At 64.5% G+C, this 26,113-nt stretch overlaps 3 protein-coding genes across 13 annotated transcripts in view; 1 reads left to right on the top strand and 2 right to left on the bottom strand.

Annotated features, from left to right (window-relative positions):
* Window positions 1-115: 115 nt before the first annotated feature.
* EEF1AKMT1 (EEF1A lysine methyltransferase 1) lies at window positions 116-9,191 on the top strand. 7 transcript variants are annotated; one of them, XM_036228353.1, is made up of 7 exons: window positions 1,946-2,072; window positions 3,333-3,606; window positions 4,320-4,510; window positions 4,766-4,848; window positions 6,484-6,764; window positions 7,870-8,017; window positions 8,253-9,191. In XM_036228353.1, exons 3-6 carry the CDS (start codon window positions 4,349-4,351, stop codon window positions 8,004-8,006), a joined length of 663 nt encoding a protein of 220 aa, XP_036084246.1. In that variant the 5' UTR covers window positions 1,946-2,072; window positions 3,333-3,606; window positions 4,320-4,348; the 3' UTR covers window positions 8,007-8,017; window positions 8,253-9,191. The 7 variants fall into 7 exon arrangements, with proteins under 7 accessions (XP_036084248.1, XP_015975323.2, XP_015975339.2 ...); XM_036228355.1 differs by lacking the exons at window positions 3,333-3,606; window positions 4,320-4,510 and adding an exon at window positions 116-138 and having other exon boundaries at window positions 1,905-2,072; XM_016119837.2 differs by lacking the exons at window positions 3,333-3,606; window positions 4,320-4,510 and adding an exon at window positions 132-193 and having other exon boundaries at window positions 1,905-2,072.
* IL17D (interleukin 17D) lies at window positions 4,327-25,667 on the bottom strand. Of its 3 annotated transcripts, none has more exons than XM_036228350.1 (6): window positions 24,246-25,667; window positions 23,940-24,049; window positions 22,878-23,170; window positions 9,554-12,177; window positions 6,082-9,245; window positions 4,327-5,062 (listed from the first exon to the last, which is right to left on the bottom strand). In XM_036228350.1, exons 1-4 carry the CDS (start codon window positions 24,280-24,282, stop codon window positions 11,880-11,882), a joined length of 738 nt encoding a protein of 245 aa, XP_036084243.1. In that variant the 5' UTR covers window positions 24,283-25,667; the 3' UTR covers window positions 4,327-5,062; window positions 6,082-9,245; window positions 9,554-11,879. The 3 variants fall into 3 exon arrangements, with proteins under 3 accessions (XP_036084243.1, XP_036084244.1, XP_036084245.1); XM_036228351.1 differs by having other exon boundaries at window positions 9,075-9,245; XM_036228352.1 differs by lacking the exons at window positions 4,327-5,062; window positions 6,082-9,245; window positions 24,246-25,667 and having other exon boundaries at window positions 11,643-12,177; window positions 23,940-24,135.
* Window positions 25,668-25,788: 121 nt separating this feature from the next.
* Window positions 25,789-26,113, bottom strand: part of IFT88 (intraflagellar transport 88) — a 57,922-nt gene continuing 57,597 nt past the window's right edge. For all 3 annotated transcript variants that reach the window (XM_016119804.2, XM_016119824.2, XM_036228349.1), the window contains one exon: window positions 25,789-26,011. In XM_016119804.2, coding sequence (XP_015975290.1) covers window positions 25,890-26,011 — 122 coding nt within the window. In that variant the 3' untranslated portion in view covers window positions 25,789-25,889. The remainder of the gene's footprint in view (window positions 26,012-26,113) is intronic.

Genomic DNA, 26,113 nt, shown 5'->3' with positions numbered 1-26,113 from the left:
CGGGCTGGCCGGCTGCGCATGCGCGGCGGCGTGGTGGCGGGCCCCGCCCACACCGGCCGGGTGGCTTCTGCGCACGCGCGGCGGCTCGTTTGCAGGCCCCGCCCACCCCGGCCCGGCGGCTTCTGCGCACGCGCGGCGGCTTGTCTGGAGGCGCCGCTCACGCCGGCCCGGCGGCTTCTGCGCACGCGCGGCGGTGAGTGGACGTGCGGGCGCGGGAGGGGAGTGGGCGGCCCTGCCTGGCGAGCGGCGGGAGCCCAGAGGGTCCTGGTCTTCCCCGGGCTGGCGGGGAGCCGCCGGCCTTCCCGGCGCCGAGGACAGCCGGGCACGGGGCGCGAGCGTCAGGCGCGGCCCGGCCGGGCGCGGTCCTCGCGCCGCGGCGACGTGAGCGCCGGAGGCCCCGTCGGGGGTCGCGGCGACGCGGGGCCCGAGGACAGCGGGGCGCTCGTGAGGCGGGACGCGCCGTCGGCGGAGCGGGAGGGGAGCGCGCGGCGGCGGCGGGGGCCGCCCGGGCCGGCGAGGCTGCCCCTCGGCGCGCGCAGGACGCGTCGCTGCGCGGCGGCGGCACCACGCGCAGCGCCCGGGTCACCGTCGTGTCCCTGGAGCCGGGGCCGCAGCCGCAGCGCTCTCGTCGCGTCGGGCCCCACAGCTCTCCCTCGGGGACGGCCGTCCTCGTTCGGACGTCAGCCTGGCGGGCAGCGATTCCGTGAGTCACGCCGGCCCGAGGAAACCTCCGTCGGGCTGGACACGGTCGCTGAGCCTGGCCGCGCTTCCGGCCGGCACCAGGTGCCACGAGGGTAGCGCCCGCTCAGGGCGATGGGGCTTCCTCCCGGGGATCCCCTGGCCCCTCCCCCGGCGCCTCTTCCTTGGCTGGGTCTAATTTGTACCCCTTCTATGTAATAACTGTGAGTGTAATTGCTTTCAGCGAGTCCCGTGAGTCTCGGTAGCAAATTACTGAAACCTGGGGCGCTTTGGGGGAGTTCCCAGTGGCAGTCAGTGGTCGGGGGCTTGGGCCGACTCCGCCGTCTGGAGGGCCACACCCGAACCTCGCAGTTCAGCACCCCAAGAAGTAATTGTGCCTGGCCGTCAGGTCCTACAGAAACACCCCCTCTCCTCCCTCCCTCTGCTTTACTTCTCTTTCTCCTGGCCACGCCTCCTGTCTTTTGTCTCCCTGTCCTCCTCCGTTTTTATCAGCCCTTACTTATCTCATTATAGTAACACCTGGGAGCCCAGGTGCCACACCTGCTCAACTAGAGGGTTCACCTGCGGGCGGGCAACGGGGGATGAAGAAAAACAGACATAAGACGGGAGAGGCTGGGGCCAGGTGCGACACTGCGCTCCGGTGGAGACACACGTTTCTCATACACATCTGAAGTCTGGGGAGGGGGCGGGGGTCTCCTCAGGACTTGGAACTCGCTGGCAACAATAACCTCCCGAAGGCCTGCCTGTACCCGGTTATCCGGGCTAAAGCGCAAGCAGCCGTCTGATCTCTGCCCCTCTGCCCCTTTGCCAATGCTTCGACCACAGGATCGGTTCAGACCCGCCTCTCTGCACCCGGGGTCACTAAACTGGGACGCGCCGGCTCGGGGAGGTCTGATTCAGAACATCTGTGAGGTGTCCGCGCGTGGCCACGGGGGCACGGGAGAAAGAATCCCTTCAGGTGTCTGTGCTAAACATTGTGTCCTGCAGGTCATCGTGGAAGGGTGCGAGTCCCTTCGTGAACACTGAACACAGTTAAAGGGGAACTGCGTGTGTCAGACGCATTCGCCGGCCCCCCTGCCGATGCGCGAGCCCCGCAAACACCTGCTGCCCTCAGGGCACGCGCAGTTGCGACCGTGCCGGGAGGGGACGTTGCTTGTTTATCTGAAGGAAAAAAGGACTCAGCGCTTTGGCTTGTTTGTCTGCAGGTAAGCTCACGGACGGCGTGTGAGATGAGTGACTCGGAAGACGACGGTGTCCCCCGGCTGTCCTCGCACACCTTAGCAGCTCTTCAGGAATTTTATGCTGAGCAGGAGCAGCACGCGGGCCCGGGCGTGGGTGACAAGGGCAGCGCCGGGGCGATCGAGGAGAACTGGGTAAGTGGTGCCTTCCACAGCCGTCGGGAAGTTCCGGTGTGGGCCCGTTCTGGACCCGGCCCAGCGGGGGTCTGTCCCACTGCTGCCCAAAGATGTCACCTGCCCCTCGGGAGCAGACCCCTCTGGGGAGCCGACGCAGAAAGCAGCCCCTGGGAATTTTAAGGCGGCGTAAATGCCGCCGGTCCTGGCTCTGCGCTCGGGCTGGGTGCCACCCAGACGCGTCCCGCAGACTCTCGCACTCCGCCGCTGCATGTGGCCCTGCGCCCCTTGTGGAAGGGCAGCTGCGTCACTGCAGGAAACGGGGCGGCTGAGCGTGAGGCAATGGAACGGTGGTGAAAGGGACTTTTTAAGAAGACACTGATACTGTCTGGTGTGTAGTATTGCATTTTTATGGTCCCAATAAAAATCGGGATTCCAACAGAAAACAAACGAGTTGAGGGAAACTCCTAGCCTGAGCAGGAACGTTCACATTTAGACTTCTAAGGAGCCGGTTGAGAGGTAGCTGACCCCGATCGTCTCTGACCGCGCTGGGTGACCTGTCTTTCCCTGGCCCTTTGCACCTGCGGTGAAGCGTCCGCGTGCTTATTGGTTTGGTTTTTTTTTTTAATAGTCTTACATTTTGTCAAGTTTGGATCTCAAGTTATATAAAATGTTCTGATTTACCGTATGTTTGAAGCTGACGTATAATGTGTGCCTTTCCAGTTCCCTAAACGCCCCGCCCACGCAGTAGCCTCCTTCCCGCCCCGTCCCCCCCTTCCCACCCCGACCCCCTTCCCGCTCCGTCCACCCCCCCCCCCCCCCGCCGTCCCCCCTTCCCGCCCGTCCCCTTCCTGGGTTTCTGCGCCCCAGCTGGGAGCTTCTGCAAAGGGCTTGGAGAACCGCATCATTCCTCAGTAGCCTCTCTCTCCTTTCTGTTTAAATTTAAAATACTACGTACTTTGTTCTGATTCTAAAAATTATCTACAGGAAATATATGGACAAAAAAATAAGTTCTAATCCCACTTAGAATTGACTATATTTTGACACTCTTAATTAAAGTTTTATTTTTCAGTTATAGCGGACACAGTACCGTATGAATTTCAGGCGCATAGCAGCGCGCTTAGCCCTTTACAGGCTTGCGAAGTGCGCGCCGGGTCGGTCTGCACCCACCCGGCCCCAGGCGCCGCTGCGGCGTCAGAGTCCCCGGAGCCGGGCTGCGCGTCCCGGGACTGTTCTGCCTGCCCGTCCGCACGTCTTAGGCTCGTCCCCTTTTCCGCGCAGCCCCCACGCCCCTTCCGCCTGGCGACCGTCAGCATGTTCCTCGTTCTGCGTGTTTAGGGTCCACGTGCGGAGACTTGAGTAGCGTTTGTCTTCCTCCGTGTGACTCACTCAGCACCTGCCCTCTGGGTCTGTCCGTGTTGTCACAAACGGTGAGACTTCGCCCGTTACTGCGCCGAGCCGCGTTTGCCCCACCTCTCCTCCATCCTGCCGTCCGTCGGTGGACACTTGGGTCGCTTCCGCATCTCGGCTGTCGTGAACACGGTGGTGCACACGCGTATCTTTTCGAATTAGTATAATTAATAGAGAGTAAGATTTTTATTTTTGATAACAATATGAGAGCCCAAACATGTCCTTGCGCCTGACGGTGGGAGCGAGGGAGAGGGCAGCTCAGCCGCCTGCCGTCAGAAACTCCCTCGGCAGAAGCCCCCGCGCCCCCCGCCCCCCGTTCCCCTGCAGGCGGAGTCACAGCGGGCACTGTGGCTGAGAAGTCAGACAGATGTCACCAGATGTGTTCATGTCCACGCTTATCCAAATTAATGTCTGCAGTTTGTCTTCGGAAATGTTTTTTCTTGGCATTTTCTCGTGGAATCACGTAACATGCAGATATTAACACTTCTCTTCTGATTGTATTTTCTTGTGTGAATGCGACACTGCATCTTGCAGGGAAATGCTGGGTACGAGTATTGAACATAGACACCTTGCTCCTTATCTTGTAGGGAAACACGCCTTTTACCCCCTTTTTTTTAAAATGCCTTTGACTAGTTTAAAGAGGTCCCTGCTATTCGTAACTTGCTGAGTTTATTTTTTAATTATGAAGTGGTGTTGAATTTTTTGAGATGGTTTCTTCCCTGTGTTGGAACGATCCTATGTTCTTCTGTAAATGTTTAAACCTGGACGTATGTGCTGTCAGCTGCCCGGCCCTGGCAGGTCTCACGGCAGAGGAATCCCATTTTTCCATTAAAATCACCCTTAATGTATAAACGACAGTAGATAATTAAGGCTCGGCAGAGATTTAAATGGAATCATCTATCAGCGTGACTAGGAGCCAGATGAAAAACCAGCCACCTGCCCCTGAGGGAAAAACAGCGAATCGTGAAACATCCCTCCCAGCCCTCATCGTCTGTGCGTCTGTGCGTGCCGCCGGCCCTTGGCAGCGGGCCCCAGAGGCTTACTCAGATGTGGGTTCGGTTTTCCTGTCAGGACTCACACTTCGGGGGGCGCTTTCCCATCGGGAGAAGCGGACTGCTTGTCTGCTTGGTGATGTCAGCCACTGGTGCCCTGTGCCAGCCTTGCATTAACGAGTTAAGGCCTCCTGTTCATTGAAAATAATTTCTAAAAAATAGTTTCAACAAAAAAAAACTTAAAATACACGCCTAGATTTAAATGAAAAAACATGCCAACTGTAAAATGATTTCAACTCTCCTCTGTCACAGCAACTGAGCCAGTTCTGGTACAGCCAAGAGACGGCCTTGCGGCTTGCCCGGGAAGCCATCGCCGCGGCAGGGGAAGGTGGCAGGTGAGGTCACGTTCTCATCCTTTCTCTGGGAGGCGGTTTGTGAGAAGTCTGGGCTGCAGTCTGCAGAACTGTGGTTTGCTTTCTGCACAAGCGGAACAAGACCCCTTCGGGCGGAGTTTCCACGTTTTGGGGCCCTGGGCCCTGCGCACGGGGTGTCTCGTCTCTCCTGTGCCTCTCACGTGCTGACGGTGTCTTTCTTTCAAACCCCTGGAGTCTGCATTGAAAGAAGAAAGCTGTGTTTGACCTTTCTGAAGTGTGAAGAGCGTAGGTTTTCTTTTAATTTGGTTTATCAGAATGTTACATTTACATAAAGTAAATTATATGGTCCTTAAGGGTTGTTCAAAAAAATACCCCTTGCCCGTCTCCCCCTTGCCCGTCTCCCCCCCTCCGCTCCCTGCCAGCGGACCCTCTGGGGTTTCCAGCCAGGCTTCCGCCCACACGTTTACGTGGGCCTCTTGGCATTTGTTGCTCGTGATGGTTTTGATCTCTTGCCAGGGAATAACGGTTGCCCCCACCCCCACCCCGGCCCCACGTCCACCCTGATTTGGGGTACACTGTAAGGAAAACATTATTATAGCTCAGCCTTTTATTTTTCTGTAAAATTTTTCATTTTCCTTGAAGAAAATACTTCTCTTGTTTGTTTCTGTGTTCATATCAGGTTCTCCTCAATTCATGCAAATCTTCTGTCAGTAAAATCAAAGCTGTGTCAAATCCTTGAAAAAAATTCTCCTCCAGGGCTTTGCCACCTCCTCCAGGCTGGACTCCCAGATCTCTAGGTAGAGCTCCTATCGAGATCCGCCTTTCCTGCCTTGCTGCGGTCCTCTGTCCTTGGTTCTAGTCTGGATCCTGTTTCCTGCGCCCAGTTCACCTGGGTCGGGTGTACCCTCAGTCCCAGAAAAGACGCCCAGGAGGGACACTGTGGGACTCTCCCAGCACTGCCAGGCCTGTGTGGGTCTGCGGGGCGCCCAGGGCTGTCCCCTCTTCTGGTGGGACACCGGCTTTCTCCCCCCTAGTCCAGGGCCGGCTTAGGGCGCCTCTGAGTCCGCAGGGCTGGCCTGGCCTGGGGCGTCTGTCCCTTGGGCTGGTGGCTGGCCCCTCCGCGGGGGGAACCGGCTCAGACCGCTTTGATTCCCTCCCCCTGCGCTGCAGCTCCCGCCATCTGGACGTCGGGCCTGATCCTGCTGCTTTTACCCCGTCGTCTCTTTTACCTTATTTTCTGGGAAAATGCCTCACCTTTATCCTCTGCCTCTCTCATCCATACATAACGACCTGTGGCTTTTTTCAGGGTTTCTGACGACCTTCAAAACATTTAGAGACTAAAAGTATTTCAAATCAATGTGAAAGGAACGTGAAAATCACAGGTGAAGTTCGGCCCTGGATCCTCTGACGTTTGTCTTGATTGTCCGTGACGGTTTACGCCTTACCCTAAAGGCACACTTACCCGTCGCACCTTAAAATTATGAGTCGTGTGTTTTAAGCGTCAGACTCCTTAAAGGAGGCCGCGTGAGAGGCGCTCTCAGACCGTCCTGTCGTCACCGCCGAGGAGGCCTGAGCGCAGGGGCCTGTTCTCAGCAAAGGTGCCGCCCACCCGCACGGGGCGCCGTGGCTGATGCTCTGCGGGCTGTGTCCCCCCAGGGTGGCCTGCGTGAGCGCCCCCAGCGTCTACCGGGAGCTGCGGGAGCTGTGCGGGGCCCGCGTCTCCGCCTGCGTGTTCGAGTACGACCGGCGCTTCGCCGTGTACGGGCCGGACTTCGTCTTCTACGACTACGCCCGCCCTCTGGACCTGCCGGGGCGCGTGGTGCCACACAGCTTCGACATCGTGGTGGCCGACCCCCCCTACCTTTCTGAGGAGTGTCTCCAGAAGACCTCGGAGACCATCAAGTACCTGACTCGGGGCAAGATCCTGCTGTGCACAGGTGGGTCGGTGACAGGTCTGCCAGCCTCAGGCCGGGGGGACCCGGGACCCCCAGCTTACCGCGTGACCCTGGGCAGGTCAGGTGCCCTGTGCCCCGCCCTTACCTCAGCTGGGGCCGCTGCTGCTGCCCACCTTGCGGGGTCATTGAGGGTTGGTGGCGTGACACACGCAGGCGGGAGTCTGGCACGCAGCGTGTGTACCGTGGCGGTCACCGTGGCGGTCAGCCTGAGCTTTGTCAGTGCTGGTCGACCTGGTGGCTGCACTGGGTGGCTTGGCATCAGGTGACTTCGTTAACGCAGAGGGCAGGGTGCAGGCCCAGGGCGCTGTCCCCCAGCCCGGGCTGAGCCGCGGGGCTCTTGTCAGGGCTGAGAACCTGGCCCCGGCCCCAGGATGTGTGCCGGCCGGCGGGGCCCCTCCTGCTGCGTGGCACTCAGCTTTAGGCCCCAGGTTAAAAGCCGTGAGAAAGCAGACCGAAGACACGAATTGTGCATTCCAGCGAGTGCCACGAAAGCATCGGGGGGCACTGCACGGGCCGTGGGCGGGGCCCCCGGTGACCCCGGCAGAGAGGGCCCCGTGCCGGTCAGGGTGGACCCTTAGAGGGCGTTCAGCCCCAAACGGTGGGGCCTGGTTTGTCTAAGGAAGTGCGCTTTAGCGCTGCACCGCACGGGATCCCCAGGGCTGCCCGCGCGGGCAGAGGCAGGGTCGGGGTGCGTGGGGCGGGAGCCGGCACCCTTGGGAGCGAGGCTGGAAGCGGCACCAGCTCTGCCCGTGGGGTCGGGAGGGTCGGGTGGGTGCCGCTCGCAACCTGTGTGTGGCGTCCAGGGGACGCGTCCACAGCAGGAGCTGTGCTGGACCCAGGGGGTAGGCGGGGGGGATGGAGCGGTCAGCCAGAGGCTGCTGGGACACGGCCCCCGGGTTTGCAGCGCTGGACGTCACCAGGCGGCCATCTCAGTCAAATCGGAAAAGCAGTTTTAGTGATTCTTTTCCTCCCTGGTGCATTTCTGAGCTTTGCAGAGGCAGGAATGTCAGACAGGAAAGGCAGGCGTTGGCGGGGGCGGGGTGTGGGGTGACCCGTGGCCGTGCTCCTGAGCCGCGTCTGTCCCCAGGCGCTGTCATGGCGGAGGCGGCCGCGCGGCTGCTGGGCGTGAGGCTCTGCAGGTTCGTCCCGAGACACGCCCGCTCCCTCGCCAACGAGTTCCGCTGTTACGTCAACTACGAGTCTGGGCTGGACCACGAGGACTGACTGCAGGTGGCGTAAGTGCAGGGCAGGGCCCCGAGTGACCCACCCGGCCGTCTGGGGTCGGCACCCAGGTGGCAGACCTTGGGGCTCCTGCCAGTGGAGTGCGGGTGCAGTGGGCCCATGGGCAGCTTGGCGGTCTGGCTGGCACCCACCTGACAGAACCCTGGCCTCCGTCCCCAGCCCTACACCCCCAAAATGCGGACCTTCCGAGTCTGCCCGCCACTGTCCCAGAGGGTCACTTCTCTGCAGGACATGCAACTGGCTTCGGGAGCTGGTCCCTGGAGGGACAGCAGCCCGGGCGTCGTCACCTGGGGCCAGGCTGCCTGAGACGAAGGTGCCGTGTGCAAACCAGACGCAGCGGAGCCGGGGACATGCGTGACCAGCCTCCAGCGTTCTCCAGAAAATCCCTACCTGCCCCCGTCAGCAGTGCAGAGACGGCCGCTGATCCCGCAAGGTGGCTGGGCACGGGCCCGAGGCCACTCGCTGATGCTCCATTCGCATGAGCGCGTTCTCGGACAGGGGCCAGGGCAGTGGTTGGCAAAGGCTAGGACAGGGCAGGGGTCTGTGGTGTGGGCTGGCTCTGAATGGAATGGCAGTGACAGGTGAACATGTGACGGCAGAGCTAACCACAGCCCCGGTGACCTGCGCGAGGCCTTGGGCAGGGGCCTTGCCCATCGCTGGATGCGGTGTCGTTGCCTGAGCTGTCGCCGTTGGGGGACATACGATCTCTGCAGCGTGTTTGTAATTTCCTGTGAATCTATAATTTTAAAACAAAAACTTGAAAAGATTACACGTCCCCACCCCACGTGACCTGCTTTAGCTGACAAAACAAAGTGCCACGTGTCACCTCCAGTCAGCTGTATGTCCCTCTGACCCTTGTGACCGGCCACAGTGCACACAGTGGGGGGCTGGGGGGAGCAAACCCCTGAGGCTGGAGCTCAGGGGCTGCGCTGGTTCTCAGCACGCAGAACCCGCGTGAGTGCGCGGGCCGCAGCCAGTGCTGCCGGCGCCTCCCGGGCTGGGTGCCGGGGCCCGCTCGCGCCCGCCTCTCTCAGGCCTTGGTCGTCATACCTGGGGAAGGTCACGTTACGTAAAAGGTCACTCAGCACTTTTACGAGACGTTCGCATTTCACCAGTGCGCCAGCATCTGGCACGTTAAGAGTTCAATAAACGTTCTTCAAAGAGTAACCCCGCGACGTTACTGTTCCGATGTTACTGTTCTTCAACAGTTTGCTAAAAGGCCTGGGGCAAGAGCACATCCGAGTAACGGGTCACCTGGCATGTAACTTAAAACTCTGGAACGCAGTGGCCGGCATATAAGGGGTGCCAGCTCTGCCAGCCCAGCCCTGGGGGGTGGGGGGTGGGAGAAGCCGACCTCCCCCCACGGGGAGCAAAGGGGCGGCAGGGCCCGCGTGGAAACACAGCTCAGCAAATCCGCGTCCGCTCCGGGCTCACGGACGGTGTGCAGCCGCTGGGGGGCTGCTGGGTCCCCTGAATATTTGTGGCAGGCGGGGTGCATGTGGCCACCAGGGCAGGGATGGCGGGCTTACCGAGTTGTCCGGAGGTGACCGCATCTCACCGGGGAACCAAAGGTGGCTTAACAGACGACCTTGTCAGTCTCTTCTCACCGGAGGATCTGCACTGAGAGACAGAACAACCGTGTGCGTGGACAGGGAACGACAGCGTCAAAGGTCCCCGTGTGACCACTTAGCTCCGTGTGTGGGCGGGGGTGTGACGCGACAGCCGGCTCGGACGGGGCGGCGCTGGACCCGTCCGCCCTCCCCCGGCCCACGGGACCAGCCCCGACGCGCGCCACCTGCCCCTCTCCTCGGCGGGGACGTGTTGGCCCCAGGTTTGGGCTCTGGGCCCTGGCTGCTGCTGTCGGCACGTGCCCGAGTCTCGGGGTCGCCATTCCCAGAGGATGTGCAGCAGGAAGGCGGGCGGCCGGTCAGGGAGCCTCTTCGACGACCAGCACGGCCCCTGCCCGTGGAGGGCTGCCCGGGCGTGCGCACTGAAGGAAACGTGGCCCCTGGCGCGCGGGGGGGCCCCGCAGTGGACTGCTGCCGCTGCGGGGCCCCCGGGGCGTGCTCCTGCAGCCGCTGCGGGGCCCCCGGGGCGTGCTCCTGCAGCCGGGCACGCCTGCACGCTGCTCACCGCCCTCGTCTCCCCGCCGCCCTGGCCCGGTTTAAACTCACCTTGACACCCAGGGTCACGGTGCTCAGTGGCGGACTTGCTCGAGCAACAGCTTCCAGCGCCACCTGTGGCTCACGAACGGTGTGGCCAAATCCCGGGCACCGCACGGGGCGTCCAGGGCTTACGGCACCCGCGAGGCCGAGGCGCTGCCCGTTCGGTAGGAGCAGACCAGCCTGGGGCCGGTGGTGGCCCAAGCACGCCCAGTGCCCGCGGCGGGCTGCGGCAGCTCGGGTCTGGGATGGGCGCGTGCTCAGTGAGCAGCTGTCACTCGGATGGGGTGTGCCTGGGTGTGCTGTTCGCGGAGAGGCCCGGCAAGGCTGCCTGTGTCGGTTTCGGAGGGGACAGCGCTCCCTGAAGGGTCGGTCCCCGCCGGTGCGGACGTTGACACCAGCGTGGCTGGAGTGTCACACGGCACTCGCCGTGACCGAACAACCACCCGTGGCCTCCGCCGCTGTGAGAGGCAGGTTTTCTTTCTAACTTGGGGACTCTATTGCTGCTGCTCTGAGCCTCTGCGTCTGCCCCAGACAGGCCACCGCCGGGGACGCCTTTCTTAAGAGGCTGGACAGAGAAGTGGAATTTTCCGAACTCTCCACAGCTACCACTCGATCGAGCACTTGCTCAGAGCCCCGGGTGTCACTCAGCTCTCTTGCGCACAGCTGGTCAACGGCGCCTCCGCCAAACCCCACGAGGACGGTGGCGGCACACGCGGCCGGCAGTGGAGCCTGGGTGTGAAGCCACTCAGAACGGGCACGTCCTGGCTGGGGGGGGGGGGACTCCACGACCAGCCTAGCCTTCGAAAACCACATCCTACCTTAAACTCGCACCGCAAGGTCAAGGTGACATGAGGCCCTTAATCGACGTGCTGTTGGCTCTAAAAACTCGGCCCAGCAGAGCCGCGTCCAGATGGGCACAAAAGCAACGAAGCTTCGCCGACTGATTGTTTCAACGATTTAGAGAGACCTCACTTTCACAGATCCCGTTCCGGGACCGGTTTCCAGGCTCGCAAGGCCACGTGGGAACTCCGAGGGGGCCCGCGATCTGTGGCTACTTCTGGAAGTCCTTAAAACTGAGCCCCGACTTGGGTTCTTGCTGAGGGTTGGCAGAGACACCCCCATTCTAGCTCTCGCCTCGTCCTGCCGCCGCTTAGCCACAAACTGGCCCCACTGACTTTCAAAACTAAGAAGAAACATTTAACGGTGTCACTGCGGCACCGATACGTTCGCAAGCAAAACCAAGGCTGCTCTCTGGGATGCGTGTGGGGTGAGCCGAGCCTCCGGGGGGCTGGCAGGACGCGGGACAGGTCAGGTGCAGGCGTGACCCTGCAGTAAAGCCAGCTGGGGGACACACGAGCTTCCAGGACACAGGCCACAGCACCAGCGACGAGTCTACCTGAGGTTCCTGACTCTGCTGCTAAAACCCTGGCAGGAAGTGGAGACCACGGGCATGTCAAGGAAACGTTTTAATGGAATTGCTCAAAATTGCCAACATGAAAACAGCTTCTGCCTCTACGGGAAGCAGACAGGCGTACGTTCTTTCTTAGGAGATCCTTAGAAAGCGTCCGCCTGTCATCTACCTACGTGTGGAGGCTGTGGCCTCCTGCGTGTCCCAGTAGCGTGTCCCCTGCACACTCCGCGGCGTGGACGGTGCAGCCCGGCGGTGGCCAGTCCGCGGTGCCGGCTTCTGCTAGGAGGAGCCGGGGCCGCCGGCCCGGCCGCCGGGCGGGTGCGCGGGCCGCTCCTTGGCGTCGCGGTCGTCGGCGGGCACGCAGGTGCAGCCCACGGGCACCGCCACGTACTCCTCGGCGTAGACGGCGCGGCCGCCCGCGCAGCCCGGCGCGCGGCGCAGCACCACGGCGGGCAGCAGCACGGGCGCGCTGCGCAGGCGCAGGTCCTCCTCGCCGCGCGGCCCGGTCAGGCAGCCGCGGCACAGGCAGTAGGCCTCGGGCAGCAGGCGCGGGAAGCGCGCCGGGTCGTAGGAGACCCTGCGGGGCGCGGAGGGGCGGGCGTCAGCGCGCCCGCGCCGCCCCTCCGCGCCCCGACCACCCGCCGGGCCCGGGACACGGTGCGTGCGGCCAGCGGGCCCGGGCACTCACGGGACACCTGCCCAGGCCATGAGGCAGGCAGGCCCTGAGTCCGTGCGTGGCAGGGCCCCGTACCCCCCTCTGTGAATGGGCCAAAGTCACACTCGGGGACAGCAGGCCTGGCCAGCCCGGGACATGCGACAAGTTGGCCATCGTCACCCTCCTCCAGGCCCCCGTTTTCAGCTCAGATGTCAAGGTCAAGTGACACCTACAGATGGCCTGCAGCCACCGCCCAATGGCTCCCTGGGGGCGCAGGGGGACCCCAGGTGGGAGTCTGCCGACCAACACCCCCTCCCCAAAGCAAAGAAGTCACTGGCCAGCACCCAGGGCTCCTCCCTTGCCGGGGTGGCTACTGCACCCATCTCTCGTGCGGTCGCCATGACCCAAGTTTTCATTTCCACCATTAATCTGCCGTTTGAAACATGAAAAACCCTCTAATGAACGTTTCTTTCTTGTGGAGCTGAGTCCCGGGAACCCTCGGAGTCACAGCCACGACTCCTCCCAGCTCTCCAGACATCTGCAGATGCACCCCGCGCCACCCCGGCGGCCTGCGAAAGTGCTGCCCACGGGGAGTGACGGGTGACGGAACGGGACGCGCGCACACCGAGGACCTGAGGACGCCGTGTGTCCGCATCCATGGCATGCCATGCACGCGGTGCTTGCCTGGGGGGGCCTGGGGGCACCCTCGCGTCTGCCATGGGGGTGGCGCCCCGTGTGCTGGGAGGAGGGGCGGGGGAGGCGGTGCCCCGAAGGGGGCGGGCCCTGGCGCCAGCCGAGGCCCCCCCGCCCCCGCCCGTGGCGCATTCCGAAGGGGTCCCGGGTCGCGCCTGAATGTGGGGTTGGGGTGAGCAGCGATTCCACGGTGTCGGGGGTGGGGGCGACCGGAGGAGGGGGTGGCGATGGGGAGCAGGGAGGCACCAGGGACCCCGCTGCGGGGGAAGCAGCCACCGCCCAGCCTCCGCACGGCTGCGCTACAGGACGGGCAGTGACCGGCCAGCGCTCACGGACCCGCCCCCCTCCGCTTCCGGCGACCCCGCCCACGCACGTCCCCCCAGCGGCCTGCCCCGCCCCCCCATCGCTCTCCCCCTCTCCCCTAGCTCTGCTGTCGGGCTTCTGCAGCGCCACGCGCCCCGTCCCTGCGGGCACTGACGCCGCCGGCCCGCACCTTCCCACGTCCCGGCCGAGTCCCAGCCGCCCGCGGCCCCTCGTGCTGTGCCCTCGTGTCAGAAAAACCCCAACGCCTCCGCCCCGAAGGCCTTCGGAGCCTGCACACAGCACCCGCGCGCGCACGCACACGCACCCACACGCGCGCGCACAGCACCCACACAGCACCCACACGCGCACACACGCACCCACACGCGCGCACACAGCACCCACACGCGCGCGCACAGCACCCACACAGCACCCACACGCGCACACACGCACCCACACGCGCGCACACAGCACCCACACGCGCACACACGCACCCACGCACACGCCCATCCGCCCACGCGTCCGGCACGCCCCTCCCGCCCCTCCCCCGCAGAGAACCCGAATGGACATTTCTCCAGAGAGGCCATGCAGATGCCAACAGAGACGAAAAGATGCTCAAGGTCACCACCAATCACCAGGGCCACGCAAGTCACACCCGCGGTGAGCCGCCCCGCACACCTGCCAGGACAGCAGGTGCCGCGAGGACGTGGAGGCGGGAAGCCCGTGCGCGGCCTCGCTGGACGGCAGTGTGCACGGTCCCCAGAAAACCAGGACTAGAGCTACCGTGCGACCCGGCAGCCCCACTTCTGGGAACACGCGCAGGGGAGACGAAAACGCCACTTCAGAAAGACATCGGCGCCCGCAGCAGCGCCGCGCACAGAGGCCCGGGAACGCCCGGTCCGGTCCGCCCGCGGATGAGCGCACGCATACAACACACTGCTCGGCCATAAAAACGAACTCGTGCCCTCGCGACGTGGACGGGCCCAGAGGGCATTATGCTGAGTGAGTCGAGTCGGGCGGGAGGACACGCGCTGTGTGACCTCACTTGGGTGCAGGATCTACATGCACGAGCTCATGGACAGAACGGACCGGCGGGCGCCAGGGGTGGGGGCGGGGCAAATGGTTGGCTGTGAATCCAGACCCCTCGATCCCATCCGTCTCCACTGGGATGAGACACCGTAGAGCTGCTTAAAACCCCACGGAACCCAAACTGAAGGACGGCCCCCAGAACCGCCGGCTGTCACGGGCTGTCACGGGCTGTCACGGAACTGCCACAGGCGGGCGGGGACTGCAGCCCGGGCCGCCACGGGTGGGGTGCGGCCTGGGGCAGAAAAGGGTCCTCGCTGGGACCCGGAGTGAGCGCCACCCGTCAGGTGACAGTGTGCCGGGCCCACGTCCCGGCCCGGAGGACGTGGGTTGCGACGCTGGCAGGGACTCCTTGTATCAAACATACAGCTTTTTCCATCAGTTTGAAATTATTTCAAAACGAAGAGTTAACAGGAAAAAAAAAAGGGGGAAGTTGTTTTGAAGAACCACGTCTGAGACGAGCAGGGAGCTGTGGCCACAGCCCTAGGGTCAGCAGCCGGGGCGGCCCAGGCGGGCGACGCTGCCAGCCGTCCACTAGCGGTCGCACACTGGACGGGAGAGGTTGCGCTCACCGACGCCGCGCCGAGGCCAGGAGGTCACCAGGGGCCCTCCGAGCGCCCGGGCCGTGCACGGGACACGAGGGGCCGGGCTCTCTGCGGCCGCGCAGCCCCAGTCAGGGCGAATGGGCACCACACACACGTCGGGGGCCCAGGCCAGCGCGCGGGGCTCCGCGCCGAGGCCGGAGGCCGGGGGGCAGAGCCGGGCACGCACGTCACCGCAGCCGGAGGGCGCGTGTGCACGCGGAGAGGTGGCAGGGCCCTCGAAGACCAGAGAAAGGCCTGCTCCGCGCCCCAGGCCCTGCGGGTCCCCGGAAGACTGAGCAGCAGGACGTGGCCCCTCGACAGCCGTACACACTCGGTAAGGACGAGCAGGGTGGGGGGCCGGGCACAGCCCCCTCGGACTCCACGTCCTCATCTACGGAAAAGTGGGTGACCCCCCAGCCACAGGCACCTACCCGCGTGTCCCCTGCTGCTGTGACAAGCAGAGCCGCCTTGGACGCTGAACTGCCAGAGGCTCGCCCACCACCACCCACCTCACCCCGCCAGTCATCCCGGGACTGAACTTTCCGTCGGTGACATCTGTGGGCCAAGACATCATGACAGACACCTGCCTCCCCCGCCCCTGCCTCTCCCTGGGACACGGGGCATAGTAAGAAGGCACGAGATTCGGCGGTCTGTGACCGGGAGGCTCTCACAGTAGAAGTGTGTACGGGGGCTACACAGGCACACGGAGGCGCCGATGCCACCGGGCCCCACGGAAAGCGGGAAGGACACCGGCCAGGAGAGGAGGTCAGAGGCCTCGGGACAGCCGGGGACACAGCGCAGAGCCCGAGGCCTGGGGAGGGACGGCTGGAGTCTTTTTGGTTAAAGTGGCTGTGAAAATGACGAAGAGAGGCCGCCGGGGACCGTCCTCTGGGCGTCGCGATGGGGCCGGGCGGGGCAGCGCGTCTCGCCTCGCGGTTCCTGCTCTGCGGGACCTGGCACAGGTGTGGCTCGGCACACGTCACGCCTCCCCCCGGTAGCACCCCAGAAGCGCCCCTGGGGCCGTGTGTGGCGCCTGGCTTGAGTGAGGGACAGTTGTCCAGCTTAATCCAAGAACAAAGCATGATCCTCCTGGGAGGGTTAGAGGTGACGGAAACTGAGCTGGAGAGGAATGAGTGACGGAGGGGACAGAAAAAGAGCCTCCCCCCCCCCCCCCGCCCCCGGCCTGAGCCTGGTAGGAAACAATTCCGGGCCTTTCCAGGAGCACTGCCACCGGGGACAACGAGGCCCCGTGCGGATGGCCGCAGCCCACGTCGCCTTCTGGTGCCCAAGGTACTAACTGCCACAAGGCCGTGGACGTGGCTCACCGCCCAGGCCCCCAACACAACGGTGGAGGCTGAGTCTGCAGTCCCCAGGCCCAGGGATGAGGCGGGGTCTTCTCGGACGCAGGCTGGGGACCCACCGGTGCGGCACCCTGCGAGGACAAAGCCACGCTGGCCGCAGTTCTCAGGCTGGATCGACCCCATGGGCCACCTGAAAGGCAGGACAGGGCCAGCGAGGGCCCCAACACACACCCGTCCAGCTTAGTTGCTGGCAGGTGACACGGGGCGCCTCGCTGTCCCTGCCTGGTTTTCTGCCGCGTGAAGGGGACTGGATGGCCACCTCCCCCAGGGTGCCGGGGCAGGACCGATGGTGTGGCTTTCTGACTGCTGCTTTCTGCAGCCTGCCACTCCCCACGGTCCTGGACACCGCCTCACCCCCCCACCCCAGTTAAGCCGCAAGCTCAGCTGCGCCCCACTTCCCGGCAGGCGCCCCTCGGGACCTGGTGCGCTGACCCCAAAGTGTCCACGTGGAAAAGGTCCGAGAAGGGCCAACCACCGTGAGGATGGAGAAGGGCTCCGCCCCCAGACACACGGATGCTGAGGAACCGTGGTGGGGACACCTGGTGGCCCCGGGGGAGGCCAAGAGCGGTGTGTCCCTCCAAGAGCTGAGGTCCCCTAAACAACGCTGTCCCCGCCTGGGACGCGAGTGAAGAGCTGTCACAGTCGAAACGTGGCATTCGGACCACGTGCCTCGGGCCCGGGTGGCTGTCACCAATGCAGACGCATTGGTGCTGGTGGCCGGTGCTGGTCGCTGTGACCCTGCTGGACCAGCCCCAGGCACGGTGTGGGGGCGCCCAAGGCCGGGGCGGGCCGGGGTGTCAGCGCCCTTCGGAGGCCCCAGGTGGTCCTGGCACACAGCCCGGTGGGGGGCCTGGGCTGCAGGTCTGCAATGTCACCAGGCAGCGGTTTGTGACAACTTCCTGGCCTCTCCCTTTGGGACTGGCCCTGCAGCCACAGCCAGGAGGGGACAAGTGAGGGGACCCCGGGAGAGCGGTAGGCCTCTGCTCGCTGGCCAGGGAGTGACTGGGGACACAGAGACCAGTTTCCCTCTGTGGCCAGCAGCTCCATTCGCTGGGCCTGAGGTGCCCTGGCCCCAGAGAGGACACTGGGGTGCGCGTACCACAGAGAGGGACGTGAACATCTCCCAGGACAGCGGCGGGTGTGACAGGCACAAAGGCCTGCGGTCCGGCCCCAAGGACAGGCGGGGTCAGTCCCGCCTGTGTGGGGACTGAGGTGGACGCTGTGGCCAGAGCCGGCTCTGGGCAGCCCGCCCTCTCCCGAGGCGGGAGGCCACCGAGGCCCGGCAGGGCTGGGACGTGCCCAGGGCCCCCGGCCGGCCGTGCGGACTGCAGGCGCCAGCGGGCACCAGCCCCCGCCCAGCGAGTGTCTGCCGTCCCGCAGACAGCCTGCCCCCTGGGAGGTGGGTGAGGGCAGACACACCAGGCCACTGGGAAGAGCTTCTGGAAGGTGGCTCGGAAAGCGGCTATGTGAGGGGAAGGGGGGGGGTGGGGCGGCCGCATTCCTCGCGGGGTTCTGCTCCTTGGTCATGGCAAATGCCACGGGCAGTGCAGCTGGGGACGCGTCTTCAAAGGAAAAAACGCAGCAAAGCCCGGGGGACGCGTCGCCACCATCTGTCTCGTCCTGTCGGGCAGTTGCGGAATGTGGGCTCCGCACCCAGTGATGCGGCCCTGGGGACGCGGGAGCCACCTCGACCCGGCAGGAACCAGCTGTGTCACCCCGGGTCACGAGTGAGCCTGAGCCTGGGCTCCCCTGAGCCCCTCGTTAGGCATGAGCATTTTATTCAGCCAAAGACACTAACACGTGACCACGGGAAGAACCGCCGTCCTCGCCTCTGGCTCCCGCAGGGATGCGGACCCGAAACTCTGGCGGCCAGAGAAGGCACCGCTCCCCGCGAGGCGAGGGACTGAGCCCGGGACGGTGCTCGGTGACGGCCGCCCGTCTGCTGTGAGACGGCGGGGCACGAGAGGCCGCTGTCCTCCGAGCAGCTCGCAGCGAAAACCCACGCCAGTTTCGGGTCCCGATAAACCGTTTGGGGGCAAAGGCCCGAGCCGCTCTGGGTGAGCGTCACCTCCCGGTGGCACTCCCGCACCCGCCCGGCCGCCGGCTGTAAGTGGAGACCCGCCCGCCAGGTGGGCGGCCACCGCTGGCCGCCTCTCCTCTCGTCCCCAGCCCCGTTTTTCTTTACGAGGCCTCATCGCGAGGTGGCGCAGAGAGCACGTGCCCCGCGTAGGGCTCCCTAGAGGCCGACGGCTTTGCCTGTCTGTTTCTGTCATCAGAAGACCCCGCAGGCTGGACGCAGGGACCCAGGAAAAAGCAAACGTGAAGAGAAATGCCACGGAAGAGAGCGGACTCAGCAGTCACGCGACGGCCGCTGGGTCGCAGCCAAGGCCGGGTTCGGCCACCCTCCGGGCACCGCGTGGGACACACGCAAACGGGGAGAGCCCCGCGGGCACTCCAGGAGGGGTCGCCGCGGTGGGGCGGCTTCCGTCTCCCCAGCACCCCGGTCCCTTCACGACTCGAAGCGTTCGGTGCGGGAGGGCGCGTGGCCGCAGGCTGGGCCCGGCCCGCTGTGCGCGGACGCGTGTGGCTGCCCCACGCAGCGAGCGGGACAAGTGACGGTGGCCCCCGGGGAACCGGCGCTGGGGCTGGACGAGGATCAGGCAGAAACGTACTCGTCCTCCAGCCTGTCGGGACGAAAGCCCTTCTCAAACGCAGCGCTGCCAACCATCTCGCGTCGGCCCAGGGAACGGCGACCTCGGCTGGCCACACGAGCTGGGGCTGCTGCTCGGCCCGTCCCCCCGGAGCCAGCCGCCCGGCTCTGGGGGCAGAGAGGGGCCACGGCTTCCCGATGGTTCCTCGCAGCCCGCCCCGTGCCCGTGGCCCGACGCCCTGCCCGCCTGCCCGTCGGCTGGGGAGACGTGCCCGGCTGAGGGCCCGGCTCTGTGGTGGCCCCGTCGCCTCTGTGTTTAGGGCCCTGGCCTCCCCGCCTCCCTTCCTTTACGCCCTGCCCTGTTTCTCTCTCCCGTTTTTATTCCCTCCTGTTGCTGCTCTCCACGGAGTCATTTACTGCGACGCAAATCCAGGGAAGTCCCTTCCGTTCCCCGCAGGGTTGTGCAGAAAAGCAAGAAGCCTAGAAATAGGGCTGTGCGCCGCTCCCTGCTGGGGACAGCCACGTGCAGACGGCAACCGCGGTCAGCAACGACGCAGAGGCCGGGCACAGGTGACAGAGGCCCCGAATCTCGTCTGACTACACATGTGTCACTGTGTCAGTCTGGCTTCAAAACCCTAGTGGAGCAACTGCGCTAATTTTATTTTCGGAGCTTTGGTTTTTAGAGCTCAAAAGAAACAAACAAGATGCCACAAAGTAAACGAGAAAACATTTGTGTGCCCTGGAGGCTGAGTGTGTTTTCCTAACGGCGATTGGCCGGAAGCAGCGGCCACCTGGACGGAACCCAGGACCACCCCGTCTAGCCCTGCCGGCTCCTCCGGGCCCCTCTTCCCGGCAGCCAGCTGGGGCCGCCAGGGCTCGGGGTGACCGGCCACCCATGGGGCCTCTACTGTGAGCCCCGAGCAGGCCTCCCAGACCTCCTAGATCCCCATCTTTCCTGAGCGCCCTGACTGGACCCTGAAATGCACTCGGGAGCCGGGCCTCAGCACACTGGGCTCGGGAGCCCTGCGGGCAACGGCAGCCTCTGGCGGCAAAGGGCGGGGCCGGCCAGCACCGCCTGGGCCGGGCCAGGACATCGTTCCCCTTCAGAGGCCGCGAGCTGGTGGGGTCCCACCTGCGCCGTCAGCATCACAAAATAACATGAGACCCAACGCAAACGGGACCATGGGCCACCAGACCCAGAGGCAGCCCCTGCCCGGGCCTCACACCGCACAGGGGTCCCACAGCTGGGCGCCCCAGACTGGACCCCTCGACACCACGTGCTGCCCTCGTCCCAGGCCTCCCTGAGCTGTCCCCACCTCCCTGCAGCTTGGGGATGCCCCTGGGCAGGCCCACAACTGTCCTATGTCCCGGCCGGGCCCGTGGACCACAGCGAGTCCAGCACAGAGGTCACTCCTCCCAAACCACGCCGCCTCCCACCCAGCTCCCCACGACACCCGCAGCCACGCCAGAGCCAAGAGACTCGCCCACAGGCGACCAGAGCTGGGCCTGCCGGCGCCATCTGCCCAGGGAGGTCAGAGCTGGTCACGGGGAGACGCAGACGGAGCCGCTGCTGCCCGCAGAGAAGGCCCGGAGAGGCTGCGCCCGCCCCTGCCTCGCGGCGCGGCTCATTGAAGGCAGAGTATGAGGTGGCAGAGGAAGGGGCCCGTAGGGACCCACCCTCTCAGGCCTGGGGGTGGCGGGAAGAAAGGGCAACGGCAGGAGAAGCCACCAGGACGGACGGGTGGGCGCGCACACACGACTGGGGAGCAGAGGGGCCGGGCCGAGGCCCCGCCGAGAAGCAGGAGGGGGCGCCCGCTGACCGGCGCGGAGGCTGCGGGCCTAGGCGGCCTGAGAATCCCCGCACCTGCTCCGCACAGCTCGGCAGCAGCGTGGCCTGACGCCTCCCCTCTCCCACACTCCCCAACAGAATCATCGCCCACGAACCCCGGTCACTTCTGCCTCCTTGCATAACCACTGCCACGCGGGTCCTAGCCTCGCCGCGGCCACTCAGCTCAGACCCTACGTGCCTTAAGCCAGAAGCACCGCACGGCTTCGGTCCAGCGTCTGCCCTTCGGTCCGTCCCTCACTAGGGACACCCTCCTGGTGGCTCCGTGGCATCCTGGACCAACACAGGCCCCACGGGACGCACATCGACCTTGTCCCTCTGCCTGCAGCCATGGCACATGCCCCAACCTCAGAGGCAGCCCCCGCTGCTCCCTCTGGGCCACCGCCGCCCAGTCTCGCCGGAAGCCTTTCCCCACTGTGAGCCCCTCAAGGCGGCGACAGCAGGCACGGCAGGGCCAGGGACAGTCCTAAGTGTGTGCTGAGGACACTGGCCACTGCCCACGCCCCAGAATGCCTTGTCCCCTTTTTATGAGCTACGCCTGCCAGACTGTCTCTGAGGTCTGGGCAGCTCCTGCTCAATGCTACTCGGGCTGAATGCTACAGTGTAACACGGTGTTTGCAGAGGCAGCTGAAACCGGATGAGTTTGACCGGAACCCAATCCAAGGTTAAGTTTAGCCAACTGCCAAGAAGAAATCAACATGTAATTAACCAAATCCAGATAAGTTTAACCAAGTGCCAAGAAGAAATCAACACATAATTATCTAAATAGTGTCTGTAAGCCTTGGCTGAGCCTCCCTTCCTGAGAGGCAGTTTGGGTGTGAATTCCGCCTCCTTCACTTGCTGCAAGTAATAAAGTGGCCCGCTCACAGCCTCCTCTTGTTCCTGACCCTGGGCAACACCCCTTCCGTCTGAGATGACCTCTTCACCAGCGGGGGGATCATGCCCTTCCATCCTCCAACACCCTCTCCCACTCGCCGCTTTAAACTATCAGCGATCTCGTGTACGGCCCGCGCCACCCTGAACCTGCCCGACCGCATCGTATCTCAGAAGCTAAGCAGGGTCGGGCCTGGTTAGTACCTGGGTGGGAGACTACCTAGGGAGACCAGGTGCTGCAGGAGTGAAAACACACAAAAAATAAACTATCAGCCCTCCTTCACGTCAAATCACATTCTGCCTTGTATTTCGGTTAGTTTCCCAATTATCCCCTGCCCTCCCCTGCACTATAAGGCAAGTGGGCCCAGAGGGTGCTTCTGGGGTCCAAGGCCCAGCGGTACCTGGCCCATCGCAGGTACTGAGGACTTCCACAGGCCGCCTGCACACAACCGTACAAAAGCTAATAAAGGGTTACTCGGCCGGACCCCCGGGAACCAAGCTATGTCCCTGGCAAAGAAGAGATGCTCAAGAAACACCTGTTGCCTGACATAACGGGAAGGTGAGTGGTCACACTCCACACGCACGGCTTAACAGCCGGACACGTCCGAAAAGCGCGCGCACAGGTGACTGCGCTATGCCAACGGCAGCGTGCGCGGCACACCTGGGCTGCGTGCTCCAGCCCACTGCCCCTGACCGCCAGCCTGGACAGCCTGTCACCGTACAAAACGGCGCCGGACGCGATCAAGCACAAGAGAGCGACGCCAGCAGCACACGCAGCGCGCGCGACCCGGCGAGGCCGCGGCCGCTTCACGGCAGGAAGCGCGCACTGCGAAACGGTGACGAAAGCACAGTCCCGCAAGTGCGCAAGCCGGGAACGCGGCCACTTGTCCCCACGCGGGACGCACCGGGCACGGTCGCGTGCTTCACTTTTACGCGGCCGGCAGTGCGGGAGGCCCCTCGACACCACCACGGGCACGCGAGGCACGCGCGGAGCTACGGCGTTCGGAGGGCTCCGAGGTCACTGGGGTCCTGACGTCTCAGCTCCGCCACCACCCGGCGGCACCACCGCCCTGTACGCGGCCCCGCCCGGACGTTATGCGGCACACGGCTGAGAAAGGTGGCGGTTCCTTCGGGGGCGGTGGGCTTCGCTGGACTGAGTCGCTCCCCCGCGCCCGGGCCCACGACCTACTCCCCCCGCCGCCTCCCCGGCCCGCCGGCGCCCCGCTCACCTGTAGGCCCAGGGCGACACGCTGCGCAGCGGGGTGGGCGGCCGGAAGCGGCGGTCGGGCCGGCCCCCCGGGCAGCTGGCGTTGCGCGCCTGCTCGCGCGGGCCCGGCTGCAGCGTGTGCTGGAAGGCGCCGAGCACGCCGGCCGCCAGCCGCCCGTACAGCTGCTCCAGGAGCTCCTCGGGCCGGTCCGCGCAGCCCCGCGCCGGCCGCCGGCTGGTCCTGGGGGCGACCGCGCGGCCCGGCGCCGGCGCCAGCGCCAGCAGCAGCAGCACGCCGGCCGCCAGCGTCCACACCTGCGAGACAGGCCGCTCAGCGCGCGCCGCACGATGGGCGCGGAGCACACGGGCCCCCGCGCGCCCCCCGCGCCCGCGCGCCGCCCCCGCGCGCCCCGCGCCGCCCCCCGCCGCGCCCCTCACCGCCCCGCCGCCGGCCCTCTGCCCGAGCCCCGTCGCGGGGCCCGGTGCGGCGTGCGCGTGCCCGTGTGCGTGTGCAGGCCGTGCTGCTGCGCCACGGGGGCTGCGAGTGCCTGTGACGCCCGGGGCCGCGGGGCCGCGGCGCTCACCGGCGAGCCCATGGTCCTCCCGAGCCGAGGCGCCCGTCCCGCCAGCGTCCCGCGGCGTCGGGCTGGCGGCCGCGGGACGGGCGTCGCGAGGAGGGCCGCGGCCGGTGGCGCCGCCCCTCCGCCGGGGGCCTCGGCGGGGACGCGCGCGCAGCACGACCCGGGCCCGGCCCGCCCCGCCGCCCCCGCCGCCCCCGCCCGGCCCCCCGCGCCCCGGCCGCGCGCGCCCGGCCCCTCCCCCCGCCGCCGCCGCTTCGCGGGACGCGAGCTCACGAGGACGGCCGCTCCCCGCCCCCCCTCCAGGTGAACACGCGAGACCGACGCCCGCCCGGCGCGGGCCGGAGCGCGCGGGACGCGGACACGCCCGGGCGCCGGCGCGGGACGGCCTTGGAGCGGCGGGTCCAGCGCGTCGGTCCCGCTGTGCGCGGAAAGCGCCCGTCACACGCCCGGACTGTTCCGCAGCTGGAGGGGTTGGGATCGCGCACCTACTGCTAAAAACTCACCCGCATCGCCCAGTTAAGCGACTTCCAGCTCCCGGTGACTGACCGTTTCTCTCGAGGCCGCAGCGCCGTTTTCGGGTTAGTGAATTGTTGCCGTCCGTGCTCCCTTCCTGCTGCAATGGAAATAAAGACATCAACACCCAAACGCCGCGTGCTGCTTATTCGATAAACGAGCGCGGGGTCCTTCAGGACGGAGACTGCCCTCGCGTTTCACGGGCGCCCTGTGTCCCACGAGCAAACGCCCCACTGACCGGTAACAGGGCGGCCCCTCACCCCTGCGGGGACCCTTCCTCCCCGCGCCTCGCTAACCACCAAAGGCGCAGCTGCTGGGGGAAGTAGAATTCATCTGAGTCTCAGCAGTCGATAGGATGTCTTACAAACAGCCGCAGTGTGTGTTTTCCAATTTAGCCAGTTCCCCTCGACTCTGAACGTGTTTATGAACTTGCAAAATCCACACGTACTTGCTAAATCCAAGTTTGAGACAAAGCAGTGAGAAAAAGTCAACAAAAGAGGGAACCCAAGGGCCTCACGTTCCCTTGGCAACGAATGGCTCCCGGTGCAAGAGGCCTGTCCATCCTCTCCTCACAGTCACGCAGTCTCGGGCTCCTGAGCCGTCCCCAGTCCCTCCCTCCCACCGCTGGCCAGCCGCGCGGCCACCCCCGGAGCAGGCGCGGCTCTAAGACTCCTTGTCATGCACCGCGGCTCCCAGGGCCAGCGTGTGGCTGGTGCCTCTCATCCTTAGCTTCTGGGCTCACTGCCCTACACGGCTGCCCGGCTGCCCCGTCCCGTGACAGGCTGCTGGTGCCCCCACCACCGTCTCCATTGCCGCCACCTTCCTGGGCAGCACCGGGACCCGCCGCTGCTGCTCAGCCTTCTGCCACCTTCGCTGCCCACACCACGCGGTCAGACCCGGCACCAACAACTGCACCGTCCAAACACCCTGGGCTGCGACACGCCCCCTCTGTCCGTCCCCCATCGCCCCCTGGCTCCCTTCCGCGGTCTTAACCGCGGAGCGGCATCTGAAGCCCTTTAGAAGACGTTGTCTGTCTGCCTGCCGAAGCCGAGCCCTGGAGGATGGTCCCGTTCTGCCCTGCTGACCACCATCTCCCGGAGTCTGGCCTCAGTGTGTCCGCAGCCTCCTCCTCCGTCGGAAACCGTCTGGGGACAGGGAAGGGGTGACGCGCTCTCCGTGGAGACCCCGCTAGATGAGGTGCAGGGGCCGTGAAGGTTTATGACGAGCCACTTCCGACTGCCCGTCACTGATTCCCCTGCAGGGCCCGTCAGCCAGACACACTGCCGAGGAGGAGGGCACGCGATCCTGGGCTCTGCCCTAAGTCGCGCATGTGACACGCGGTCTCGGCGGCCACTGCGTGGCTCTGTGGGAACCTGCCCTGGGCTCAAGGCGCACGGGAGCCACAGAGGAGGACGATGGGCCGGTCTGGTACCTTCTCTCACTGGGCTCGTGCTGTCTCCAAACACACTGTGCCAAGAGGCTCAGAACCTCCCTCAGGCAAAACTTCCAAAGACTCAAAGTTTCCCAGTTCCTAGCAATGTGGCTTGAATAATGACTCATCAAGAATACGTCCTAACAACGTCATGGGCTCACGACAGCACTTTTAAAAACGAAACAATAGAAAACGTCAGCACGCACCCCGGTAATGGGTACGTTGTCATGAGTACTCACACGTACTTCACATACGCGCGTGTGGGTACTAGTTCATGTGACAAAATTTCTTCCTGGGGTCGATATTCTCAAAAGGGCGAGGAAGGCGCTCACCTGAAACACAGGTTCACGTGCTTTTATCCCACCGAAAACAAACATACTCACAGAATAGAATACGCTCAAAGCTTCGACAGTGTACAAAACTGAAGTTTGTATATTTAATCCAAAGTTTAACATGAGTATGATCCGGTAAGGCAATTTCTTTCCATCAATAAAATAAAACGTGCATATTATTCTGGAAGCAAATCGTCTCCTAACTCTTCATCAGCAAAATCATCGTCCTCGATTCTTTTTTTGGCCGCAGTTTTTGGTCGTTCTACTTGAGGGCCGAGTGGATCCACATAGGAGACATCTAGGTTTCAAAACAGACTGTTACGTTAGAGTATCATAAAAACAGAACGAGGCAAATGTGACCCCAACTCGTCTCATAACCGACCCTGAGCAGCTCGGAGTG

Source organism: Rousettus aegyptiacus, unplaced genomic scaffold (assembly GCF_014176215.1).
Source record: "Rousettus aegyptiacus isolate mRouAeg1 unplaced genomic scaffold, mRouAeg1.p scaffold_m13_p_11, whole genome shotgun sequence".
Classification (NCBI taxonomy): Eukaryota; Metazoa; Chordata; class Mammalia; order Chiroptera; family Pteropodidae; genus Rousettus; species Rousettus aegyptiacus.
The sequence above is the reverse complement of the archived record's forward strand: the minus strand, read 5'-3'. Positions and strand labels throughout refer to the sequence as shown.